The 13,062-nt window shown below is 39.4% G+C and overlaps 1 protein-coding gene across 1 annotated transcript in view; it reads left to right on the forward strand.

The window, feature by feature from the left end:
- The window catches only part of LOC112318208 (complement receptor type 2), a 153,309-nt gene that overhangs the window by 88,776 nt on the left and 51,471 nt on the right, over positions 1-13,062 (forward strand). Inside the window, exons 29-31 of the mRNA XM_053914640.2 lie at positions 1,374-1,592; positions 3,558-3,737; positions 4,273-4,372. Coding sequence (XP_053770615.1) covers positions 1,374-1,592; positions 3,558-3,737; positions 4,273-4,372 — 499 coding nt within the window. The remainder of the gene's footprint in view (positions 1-1,373; positions 1,593-3,557; positions 3,738-4,272; positions 4,373-13,062) is intronic.

Consider the following 13,062-nt stretch of genomic DNA (forward strand, 5'->3'; position numbering starts at 1 on the left):
TATGTACTTGATGTTCTTCTCAGCACTGATGTTATAGCAGTGAACCAGTTAATTCCCTCTCCCCATATTATTTATACTCAAGTGGGGAGATGATCAGGAAATACAAAGAACAAATAAGTGTTATGGCTTGATAGGTCAGAGAAATGAAAGAATGAAGGGAAAGTTAGTGCAGCGTTTCAGCGGGTAAGCACTTTAAAACTCCTTATGCTCTCAGAATGTGTACCTAAATGAGTTATGTTGAATGATTCAGAGGTAATAAGCTGATTCAAAAAGTGATTCTCCAATGTGTACTGTCAATACCAAGTTCTTCTATTCTGCCCATTTATATATTGCCCAATAGAAGACAAGACTTTGCTTTGTCTTTTGTTATAAAAAATCGGAATATGTAAACCTACATACATGTATATATAAAATACTACTACAATGATTATTCACCAGAAACCTACTCAGACATCAAATGTAGTTTTTCTAGTAAAACATATGAGAATAACTTACATGTAGATGTCTGCTATCCATGAAACCCAATGTTTTTGATGAGACATAATAAGGGACTGGCCTCGTGGCATGAATTAGAGCTCACTTATTGACTGAACTATCTGTCTTATTTCTCATGACTCTTCCTAGTTGAAGTAGCTTCTTCCAAACCCTAAGCCTAGTTAGAAATGCCCATTAGAAGTGAGGAGGGAACTGTTTTAAACAGACAAGCAGATAATAGAGAGAAGGAACTATTTGAAGCCTTGCCAAAAGTAAAGAAGAAAGTTAAATCATAAAGAGATTCCTACATTTAAAAAAACAAAGCAATCCGAATGTCTTAGATTTATCACAACGACCAAAGATGCTTCAATTCATTGTGTCAGCACGCTGTCATAATCAAGATTGATGGACAGTATAAATAAATTATTGAGGAAGAGTTTCATACCTTTAGGGTGATTAGTATAAGTGGATATATTACGGAACTATTTCTTGAGAATGTCAGTTCCTTGGAGGACAATGAGTTTATCATGCTGTATGCCAGGGCCTTGATGAGTGGCTGCCACAGAATAACTGCTGAACTAGTATTTATTAAGTACCTGAATGAGTTTGATTTTAAAGGGTTATTTCTTTTTTAAGTCTTTGAACTTAATTTAAAGGTGTAAAATTTTATAATCCAAAAGACTTAACTATCAAGGAGATTCAAGATAAGCCCATTTCTTTTGTACTTTTTCAATGAAAAATGACATTGAGATCTTATTTCATTTTTCTCATCTCATCAAAGGCCTACACCAAAGACGGACTATCATAAATGCTTTTTAGATAGCACCAACTCTAATGACTGTGGGATACCTCTGGAGAAAACTCTTCAATGAAACTTACAGCCTTTGCCTTCTTTCCAGAAATCTTATGTCCAAATCCACCAGATATCCGTAATGGAAGACACACAGGAAAAGCCCTGGAAATCTTTCCTTATGGAAAAGAAGTAACTTACACATGTGACCCCCACCCAGACAGAGGGACACCCTTCAATTTCATTGGGGAGAGCACCATCCGCTGCACAACTGACAGTCAAGGGAACGGGATTTGGAGTGGCCCTGCCCCTCGCTGTGGACATCCAGGTTCGTGCACACTACCCCACGTCCTACATGGCTCCAGAATACCTAGAACAGAGCATTCAAAATATTGTAATTACGGCGTCATGTTTTTTTGTGCATGGACACAATCAAATGCTAAATCAGTAATAAATGACTTTACAATGTGTCAACATGAAAGGTTCTTCTGACCCTGGAGTCTACAGGGTTGGAGAAAAGAGAGCCAGGCAGTGGGTGGTGGTTCTAATTCTAACTAGATTGGAAGGAAAATGTTTTCAAAGCACAGGAATGGAAAGCAAATACCTAAGGCCCTGAACTCACGTAAGTCATGGCATCCGCAGATTTGGAGGGAAGCACAGGCCAGGAGAGAGCAAAGCCTGGCAAACCACTTTTAATTGCCTTGTAGACAATCAACATGGGTTCTTTCAGCCAGTTTGGTCTACGTTGTAAATTAAAATAACACTTATTTGGTTCCTTGCCTCCAGTAATTTTAGTCATTGAATTCTTCTCACTTTAGTAGAAGGGAAGTGAACAGGAATATGAACCCAAAGGAAAATGCAAGATAAAGAGATTGTGTGTTTCATAGGTCTGGAGAAGATTTCCTAAGACCCCCCAACCCCTCTAGGACATCCATCTTCAGGACATAAAGACAGAATGGAGAAAGCGAATTGTAGAAGGGACCCTATTCTTGATATTACTTCCTGACAACTGAGAGACTCTGAGAGAATAGAACAATCCTAAAGGAAAAGGACCAAGGACTCGTCTCCCAGATGTCATTTTTGCCCTCACTGTCCTCCTCCATCACCATGGCTTCAATGTCAGGTGCACTTGTGAGCCTGCTTACCAATGTAGAGACCTAGTCCGTACTTACTGAATCTGTAGTGAGAGACAGTCTTCCCTTAAGTCCTATCATTTTCTTCTTCATCAGAACCCTATCTGAGATGGCAACCCTTGTTTTAGCAGCTAGATTATTAGACTAGAGACATCTTCTCATGTGATTTGTCCTTAGGGGTAAATTTCAATCATAATGAAGACTCCTTGGACTGGAAGCTAATAGAGCTAATATTTCAGCTGTAAGACAAAGTAAAAGGGTGATATAAATAAACTAGCATCCTGTGGAAAATCTTGAAAATAAGCCAATATGTATATAGAGAGAAATTATTGAATAATGTCAAGAGGTGAGAAATTGGTTTACGATCTTCCAACAGAAAATGCTCTGTGTGCTGAATTGGCTGTGGTATAACCATTTCTATTTGAATAAATAATTGGAAGGGAGGTGGAAGACAGCTGAAAGAGAAACTGAAAGAGAAGGTATTGTCAGATCCAAGTGGAAATGATTTCTATTTTTCCAAGTGAATCTTGGAAAAATAGGTTATTGGATTCACACATTTGAATCCAAAGTGAATCTAGAGTTAATAGGCCATAGGGGCATGGAGCTAAAGCTAAAATTTAATTCAATGTACACTTCCAACAAAGTTTTCTTGTAATGGTAAGTGTAGTATGTTAGTTTCTTTTATTTTAAGGAGATGCTATTGGTTCCTCCTTGTGTTGAAGAGGCTTACTTAGGAATTACCTACAGAACTGGTGACTGCTTCCTAGTGTCAAGAAATACCTTGAGTTCTCCATTCATGCTTGTGAGCCCTCCCAGGGGGTTTTGATGCACTAGAAGACAAGAAAATCAGACAGGAATGGTGGAACCTGGGCAGGAAAGCTCTTTCCCAGAAAAAAAAAATGTGGAAAATTGAATTGCAGCTGTCTCTTACAGTAAATTATATGAGCAAAACAACCAAATAGTGGAATACCCTTTCAGAAAGTATATTTTCTAATGGGTATGTGGTGATAACAGAACTTCCCCTCCCAAGGTTACGTGGAAATTCTCTCTCCAGGCCTAAAAATTTCTTTTGCTCTGGCATCAAATCTAACAGGAGAGAGAAATAAGGTTCTTGGGTATCTTTTTGTTAAATGTGATGTTCTTGCTATCTTGTTTCCTAGGTTACTGTAGTGCCCCAGGTCATGTTCAGTTTGCTAAGCTGAAAATCCAAACCAATGAATCTGAGTTTCCTGTTGGGACATCACTAAAGTATGAATGCCTCCCTGGGTATTATAGGAAGTCATTCTCTATCAGTTGTCTAGACAACCTGGAGTGGTCCAGTGCCAAGGATGTCTGTCAACGTGAGTAAACTCTGCTTTGGAGCTTTTCCATGTCTGTCAAATTATCCATATGATCTTATTTCATTTTTTCCAAGTTTAGAGATGAGAAAACTTTGCTTCTCACAAGTGTCCACGTTGGTGGATATAAGAGTCGGTGTTGTAGATCATCCCTAATTATTAGTTGAAATGTTTGTTTCATGGGAATTTTCCAAGAAATATTTGCAGGAAAAGAAACATATTTTACAGGAAAAAATACAGAAGATAAAGTGTTTGAATAGCCAGGTAGGAGGAAAAATTTATACTAATATGCAATAAAGCCATAATCAACCTTTACATTTTGATGAGAAATTTGAGGTGGAGATAAGATTGGTCTAGAAGGGAGGTCTTTTTTAATGTGGTGTCTAGTAGGCGGCCCAAGTCAGCTGGGTGAGTCAAAAATCAGTGGAACCTTCAGAATTGCTTGTACTTGTTGGAAAGCTACAGTGAGCTTGGGACTTTATGCACTGCAAAAGTTCCGATTCCTCTGCCTGGCTCCAAATTCTGTTTCTTGCCATAGGTAAAGCATGTAAGACTCCTCCAGATCCAGTGAATGGGATGGTACACGTAGACACAGACACCCAGTTTGGATCCAGGATTAATTATACTTGTAATAGAGGGTAAGTTGGCAGTAACACCTCAATATTCAAGATTTGCAGAATGGCAATACTACCGTTCAGTCACGTCACAGGGGAGAGGAGACTAGACTATAACCATGTGCTGCTTAAAAGCCGGAACGTAAGTGTTCAATTTCTGATTGAAATGAACAAAGGTATGATAAGATAAAGGGGGAAGTCTGTAATCTTTCTGGAAAACGAGAGTGCATACAACAGAAGTGAGGTACTCACCAGGTACAAAGGAAGAAAGTATGGGGAGAGCATGGTCAAACCATATGAAACAGCCCTAACTGAGAGTGGACATTGCTGGAACAAAGGGAACACCATGGAGCATTGTGTGAGGAAACGAATCTTAAAGGTAAATGCACTGTTAGTTTGCGAGGGCTGCCATAACAAAGTACCAGCAACTGGGTGGCTGAGAACAACAGAAACTTATTCTCAGACAGTTTTGTAGTCCAAAAGTTCAAAATTGAGGTGCTGGCATGACATGGTCCCTTCAAAGCCTCAGAGGGAGGTTCTCACCTTACCTCTGCCAGCTACTGGTAGCTCCAGTCCTTCCTTGGTGTGTGGCAGCATCACTCCCACTTCTGCCGCTGTCTTCCCATGGCCATCTTCCCTCTGCATCTGTGTCCCCCCAGCCCCCTGCACACAGCATTTCTCGTCTCTGTGTGGGTCTATGTCCAAAGTTCGATCTTCATAAAGATGCCATTGCTATTGGAGTAGGGCCGCCCTAATGGCCTCATGTAGACTTGCTTACATCTTCAAAACCTTACTTTCCATCATAAACAAATCCACAAACAAATGTTAGAGAGGATGCGGAGAAAAGGGAACCCTAATGCACTGTTGGTGGGAATGCAGACTGGTGAGGCCACTGTGGAAAACAGTATGGAATTTCCTCACAAAACTAAAAATGGAACTGCCCTTTGACCCAGCAATTCTGCTGCTGGGATTATACCCTAAGAACCCTGAAAACCAATCCAAAAGAACCTGTGCATCCCAATGTTCATAGCAGCACAATTTACAATAGCCAAGTACTGGAAGCAACCTAAGTGCCCATCAGGAAACGAGTGGATCCAACAACTATGGTATATTTACACAATGGAATTCTACACAGCAGAGAGAAAGAAGGAGCTTATACCCCTTGCAACAGCATGGATGGAACTGGAGAGCATTATGTTAAGTGAAATAAGCCAGATGGTGAGGGACAAATACCATATGATCTGACCTTTAACTGGAACATAATAAATAGAAGAAAAAAGGAAAAAAATATAACCAGAGACATTGAAGTTAAGAACAATCTAACAATGGTCAGGGGGGAGTGGGGTGGGGACAGTGAGGAGAGGGGATTACAGGAACTGCTATAAAGGACACATGGACAAAATCAAGGGGGAGGGTGGAAGTGGGGGAGGGAGGGGATTCGGCTGGGGTGGGGTAGAGGGATGGGGAGAAAAGGCACACAACTGTAATTGAATAACAATACAAAATTAAAATTAAAAAAAGAAAGGAGTTGGAGGTGTAGGAGAGAACACAACTTGGTGAAAGTGAAAAATTGTTCAAAATAAATTTCTTCATCTTCAAAGACCTTACTTCCAAATAAGGTCACATTCATGGGGATTGAGGTTTAGGACTTTAACATACCATTTTGAGGAAGACCATTCAGCCCTATAACAGACCCCTGGGAAAATGTCCGTCATAAATTGTGTACTGGGCAGTTGTCCTGCCCGTGGTTGTTACCTTGCTCAGCACACAATGGACTCTTGACTGCACTGTCAGTTCCAGCAGCTGAGCCCGTGAGAGACTCTGGGCTGCACCGTTGCCACAATTGGCAGTGAAAAGTCATTTACGGTGTCCAGCAAATGTAATTGCTCCCTGGGCCTAGAACATAGCCATAGCACATGTAATCTGACAAAGTGAAATTGGAGCGAATCTAAATACTTTTCCTTTCTCTGAGCATTTTTAAGTACAGCCTCTAAATACGCGGACTGTACCCTCTTAATCGTGCATTAGTGAGGTGACCCTGTGTATGGTATGAAACAGCAAACCATCGAGCTCGGGACGAATCACAGAAAAAAGTTTAAACAGACCAATTTGAAGAATCAGTATTTCTTCTTATAAAACAGAGTTACTTCCAAGAGATAGGGAAGACTTTTAGAACAATGTCTGGTTTATGTATTGTTCTAACTTTAATGTTATTGCTGACACTGTTACAATGTTCCCGCTCCCCACTTTTGCCCCCCTCCACTGAGACCATGGCCCATCTTCCCTCTGGCCATCACCACGCTGTTGGCTGTGTCTATGGGTTATGCAACTGTGTTCTTTGACTTCTCCCTTCACCTTCTCTTATCCAGTTCCCCTCCCTCCCCTCTGACAGCTGTCAGACTGTTCCTTGGATCCATGCCTCTGTTTCTATTTTGTTTGTAAGTTTGTTTTGTTCTTTAGACTCCACATATAAATGAAAAACTATGGGATTTTTCTCTCTTTGATGGGCTTATTTTAATTAGCATGATCATTTCTAGCCCTTGATCATTTCAAGGACCATCTGTGTGTCTTCTTTGGACAGGTGTCTGTTGAGTCCCTTCACCCATTTTTGTCTCGTGTAAATTGGAATTATTATTTTGTATTTGTTACTTTTTTATTGTTGTTCCACTACAGTTGTTTCCACTTTAACCCTACCATGCCTGCCTGCCCCGCCCACCTGCACCTCACATCCTCGAACCTACCCCCTCTGGCTTTGTCCATGTGTCCTTTTTACATGTTTTTTGATGGCCCTTCTCCTATTGTCCCCTATTATCCCTCTCTTCTGTCCTCTCTGGTTGCTGTCAGTTTGTTCTTAATTTCATTGTCTCTGATTGTATTTTGCTTCCTTCTTTGTTTGGTTGGTAGGTTGCACTTACAGGTGAGATCACATGGTGTTTCCTTTCACTGCCTGGCCTATTTCACTTAGCATCATGCTCTCCAGTTCCATCCAGGCTGTCCCGAAGGGCAGGACCTCCTTTCCTTCTGCTGGGTAGTATTCCAGTGTGTAGAGGTACCACAATTTTTTGATCCACTCACTTTCTGATGGGCACTTTGGTTGCTTCCAGTACTTGATATTGTAAATTGTGCTGCTATGAACTTTGGGGTGCATAGGCTCTTTTGAATTGGTGTTTCAGGATCCTTAGAGTATAATCCCAACAGTGGTATTGCTGGGTCAAAAGGCAGTTCCATTTTTAGTTTTCTGAGATAGTTCCATACTGTTTCCACAGTGGCTGTACCAGTCTGCATTCCCACCAACAGTGCACTAGGGTTCCCTTTTCTCCACAACTTCACCAGCACTTGTTATTTGTTGATTTGTTTATGATGGCCATTCTGACGAGTGTGAAGTGGTATCTCATTGTGGTTTTAATTGGCATCTCTCTGATGGCTAGTGATGCTGAACATCCTTTCATATGTCTCTGGGCCCTGTGTACATCCTCTTTGGAGAAATGTCTGTTCAAGTCCTTTGCCCATTTTTTAAATGGGTTGTTTGTCCTCCTGGAGTGGAGTCATGTGAGTTTTATATATATTTTGGAGATCAAACCCTTGTCCATGGTATCATTTGCAAATATGTTTTCCCATACAGTTATTTCTGGTTTTCATTTTAATGCTGTTTTCTTTAGCTGCACAGAAGCTCTGTGTTTTGATGAGTTCCCATTTGTTTCTTCTTTCCCTTATGTCCCTCGCTCTAAGGGACATATGGATGAAAATATTGCTGAATAGAATGCCTGAGATTTCCCTGCCTATCTTCTCTCCTCTAGGACTTTGATGGTGTCACAACTTGTATTTAAGGCTTTCATCCACCTTGAATTTATTTTTGTGTGTGGTGTAAATTGGTGATCAAGTTTCCTTTTTTTGCATGTAGCTGCCCAGCTCTCCCAACACCATTTGTTGAAGAGGCCCTTTTACCTCCATTTTATGCTTCTCCCTGCTTTGTCCAATATGAATTGACCATGGAGACTTGGGTTTATTTCTGTGCTCTCTATTCTGTTCCATTGCTCTATGTGTCTTTTCTTAGGCCAGGAACATACTATTGTGATTACAGTGGCCTTGTAACATAGTTTTGTATGAGGAGGGAGCATAGTTTGTGATCCCTCCTTCTTTGTTCTTCTTTCTCAAAATTGTCACAGCTGTTCCACCCATTTTTTAAATTGGATTGTTTGTCTTCTTGGTGTTAGTTGTATAAGTTCTTTATACATTTTGGAAATTAACCCCTTGTTGGATATATCATTGGTAAATATATTCTCCCATACAAAGGGTTCCCTTTTCATATTTCTTGATGGTTTCTTTACTCTGAAGAGGGTTTTTAGTTTGACATACTCCCATTTACTTATTTTTCTTTGGTGCCCCTTACCTTGGGAGACATATCAGCAAACATATTGCTGTGTGAGATGTCTGAGATTTTACTGCCTATGTTTTCTTATAGAATTTTTATGCTTTTACAACTTATAGTTTTTTTTTCCATTTTGAGTTTTTCTTGTGCATACAGTTATTTAGTTGTCTAGTCTCATTTTTCACATGTATCTATAGAGTTTTCCCAACACCATTCCTTGAAGTAACTGCCTTTGCTTCATTATATGCTCTTGTATCCTTTGTCAAATATTAATTGCCCACATAGGGATGGTTGATTCCTAGGCTTTCTGTTCCATTCCATTGATTTATATGCCTGTTCTTATGCCAGTACCAGGTTGTTTTGATTACGGTGTCCTTCACCTGCGATGTTGTTCTTCTTTGTCAGGACTGCTGAAGTTATTCAGGGTCTTTTCTGGTTCCACATAAATTTTTGCACTATTTGTTCTAGATGTGTGAAACATGCCATTGATATTTTAATAGGAATTGCATTGAATCTATACATCGCTGTGGGTAGTATGGACATTTCCATGATGTTAATTTTTCTAATCCACCGATTTGTATCTTCCTCATTTTCTTTCTTCAATGACCTACAGTTTTCCAAGTACAGGTCTCTTACTTCCTTGGTTAAATTTATTCCTAGGTACCTTATTTTATTGTTGCTGTAGTAAATGGGATTATTTTCATAGTTTCTCTTTCTGATAGTTCATTTTTTGTGTATAAAAGTTCCACCAATTTCTAAATATTAGTTTTATATCCTGCTGTTTTGCCAAATTCATTTATTAGAACTAGGGGCTTTTTGGTGGAGTATTTAGGGTTTTCTATGTACAATATCAGGTCATCCGTGAATAATGACCATTTTACTTCCTCTTTTCCAATTTGGATACCTTTTATTTTTCCTTCTGGTCTGATTGCTGTGGCAAGGACTTGCAGTGATATGTTGAATAAGGGTATCGAAAGTGGACATCCCTTGACTTCTTCCCAATCTTAAGGGATACACTTTCAGATAGTGTTTGAGTATGACGTTGGCTGTAGGCTGTTCGTAAATGGCCCTTGTTATCTTGAGGTCTGATCTCTCTACTCCTACTTTGCTGAGAGTTTTTTTTATCATATCTCTGTGCTACGTTTTATCAAATGCTTTTTCTGTATCTATTAATATGATCTTGTGATTGTTTTATCTTTAATTTTCCTTTTGTGATGTATCACACTTAATGACTTGTGAATATTTGTGACCAACCTCTCATCCCCTGAGAAAATCCCACTTGACCATCTTGTTTGATCTTTTCAATGTATGCTGGATCCAGTTTGCTAATGTTTTGTTGAAGATTTTAGCATCTATATCCATCAGGCATATTGACCTATAATTTTCTTTCTTTGTAATGTCTTTATCTGTTTTTGGAATTAGAAGAATACTAACCTAGTAAAATCAGTTTGGGACTCTTCCCTAATCTTGAGTGCTTTGGAATAATTTGAGGACAGGTGTTAGTTCTTCCTTGAATGTTTCATTAAACGTACCTGTGAAGCAATCCAGACTCGGACTTCCATGTGCTGGGAGTTTTTTAACTACTGCTTCAATTTCACTCATTTTACAGTCTATTCATGGGTTCTGATTCTTTCTGATTGGTAAGCCTGGATGTCTCTAGGAATGTATCCATTTCACGCAGGTTGTCCAACTTGTTGGCATTTATTTGTTCATAGTCCTTTCTTGCAATCCTCTGTATTTTTTGATGCCAGTGCTTCCTTCTCTTCTTTCATTTCTGATTCTATTTATTTGGGTCCTCTCTCTTGTTCCCTTGATGAGTCTGGCTAAAGATTTGTCAATGCGTTTTATCTTTTCAATGAACCACTTGAATTCTTGTATTGTTCTTGTGTTGATTTCTTGTATTGTTCTATTGGTGTCTATGCCATTTGTTCCTGTTCTGGTCTTTATTGTTTCCTTCCTTCTGCTTACTCTGGGCTTTGTTCTGTTGCTGCTGATTTTCTAGTGCTTTTAGGTGTAGGGTTAGATAGTTTCTTTGAGATTTTCTTGCTTCTTTAGGTAGGCCTGTAATGCTCTGAACTTCCCTCTCAGGACTGCTTTCACTGTGTCCCATAGATTTGGGGCTGTTCTGTGTTCACTTTCTTTTGTTTTCAGGTAATTTTTGACTGCTTCTTTGATCTCATTCTTAACTCATTCATTGCCTAATAAATGCTATTTAGCCTCCATGTCTTTTACTGTTTTTGAGTATTTTTATTGCAGTTGATTTCTAGTTTCATGCCATTGTTATATGAGAAGATGCTTGATATTATTTCAATCATCTTGAATTTTAAGACTCATTTTGTGTCCTGACATGTGGTCTACGTTTGAGAATTATCCTTGAGCACTTGAGAAGGATGTACATTCTGCTGCATTGGGATGAAATGTTCTGTAAATTAAGCCCTGCCACTCTAGTGTGTCGTTAAGGTCACCGTTCCTTGTTGATTTTCAATCTGAAAAATCTACCCATTGATGACAATGGGACTTTAAAGTCCCCAACTATGACTGTGTTCCTGTTGATCTCTCCCTTCAAGGCCACCAAAATTTTCTCCATATATGTAGGTGCTCCTACACTGAGTGCATGGATGTTTACAAGAGTTATGTCTTCTTGTTGGGTCAATGCCTATAGTATTACACTGCTGACCTTTCTTGTCTCTTGTCATGGCCTTTGTTTCCTCTTTGTTTGGAAGTCTGTTTTGTTACACATAAGTATCACTTCCTCAGCATTTCCTTGGTTGTTTCCATTTGCATGGAATATTTTCTCTATCTCTTCACTTCCAGTTTGTGTTAGTCATTTTATTCTGAGTGGGTCTCCCATAGAGATCATATATGGGTCATGTTTTCTTATTTATTGAGCTATTCTATGTCTCTTGATTGGAGCGTTTAACCCATTTACATTTAAGATTATTATTGATAGGTACTTATTTATTGCCATGTTTTCTTTAATACCTATGTTTTTCTCCTTATTTCTCCTTAAAACAGTCCCTTTAACATTATTGCAAAACTGGTTTGGTGGAAATGAACTTCTTTATCCTTTTCTTTTTGTCTCTGATGTTATTTTTCCACCTTCAGTTCTAAGTGATAGCCTTGCTGGATAAAGCGTCCTGGTTGCATGTCCTTGATTTCATCACTTCTAATACTTCAGGCCAATCCTTTCTGGCCTAAGTGTTTTAGTTCAGAAATCAGTGGACGGCCTTAATCAGATCATTCTGGGAGGTAACTAATCCTCTCTTGCTGCTTTTGGGATTCTCTGTCATGACCATAGCCATTTTAATAATGATGTGTCTTTGTGTGGGTCTTTTTGCATTCGCCTTGACTGGGACTCTCTGTGTTTCCTGAAATTGTGTAACATTTTCCATCACCCAGCAGGGAAGTTTTCTACCACTATTTCTTCAAACAGGTTCCTTATCCCTCTCACTCTCTCTTCCCCTTATGGTAACCTATGTTGCGGATGATCTTCTGCTTGATGTTGTCCCAGAAGTTTCTTAGACGTTCTTTTTATTTTAATTCTATTTTCTTTTTGACACTCTTTTTGGGTAATTACTGTTTTCATCTCCTCTAATTCCCTGATTTGACCCTCTGTTTCATTAACCTGTTGTTGATTCCTTCTAGTGTATTCTTCATTTTTGACTGTTCTTCTTTAGGGTTTCTGTCTCCTATTTAGTGCGTACTATCTCTTTGTTTAAGTTCTCACTGACATCATCCATTCTTTTTGTAAGGTCCTTGAACAACGTTATAACCGCCTTTTAAACTCGGCATCTGGTATTTCTGCTGCTTTTATTTTATTCATTTTATTTAGTTCTTTTTCTGGGGATTTCTCTTGTTCTTTCATTTTGGCATTTTTCCTTGCCTCACCACTTTGTGCTTATTACTTAAATATGTGGTAACCCCCAATCTTACTAAGATGGCTGTATGATAAAGTCATCTTCTTGGATTCAGTGGCACAACCTTCCAGTACCCCTGATCTCTGTGCTCTTAGACTCTTTCTTGTGTGTTATGTGCATCTCCTGTTGTACCTGAGGCTTGAATGCTCTTGGCCCTTTCATGGGTAGAGTTAATCATTCAGGCTGTGTTACTATAAGGGTAAATTTTGGTCAACTTGTATGAGATGCTGTGCAGGGGATGCTACCCAAGGCAGAGTTGTCCCCAGCAGGGTCTGAGGCTTGGCAGAATCTTCCTTTTTGTGTGCCATTTTGGGGGCTAGATGGGCCAAGCCCTAGTGTGATCTGAAGCCCACCACTGGTTGTGTTGGTTCCAGGTTTACTTGGGTGGGGTTCAGGTGCAGGTTGCTGTCATGTGTATATGTAACTGG

The sequence above is a fragment of the Desmodus rotundus genome, chromosome 12, assembly GCF_022682495.2.
Source record: "Desmodus rotundus isolate HL8 chromosome 12, HLdesRot8A.1, whole genome shotgun sequence".
Classification (NCBI taxonomy): domain Eukaryota; kingdom Metazoa; phylum Chordata; class Mammalia; order Chiroptera; family Phyllostomidae; genus Desmodus; species Desmodus rotundus.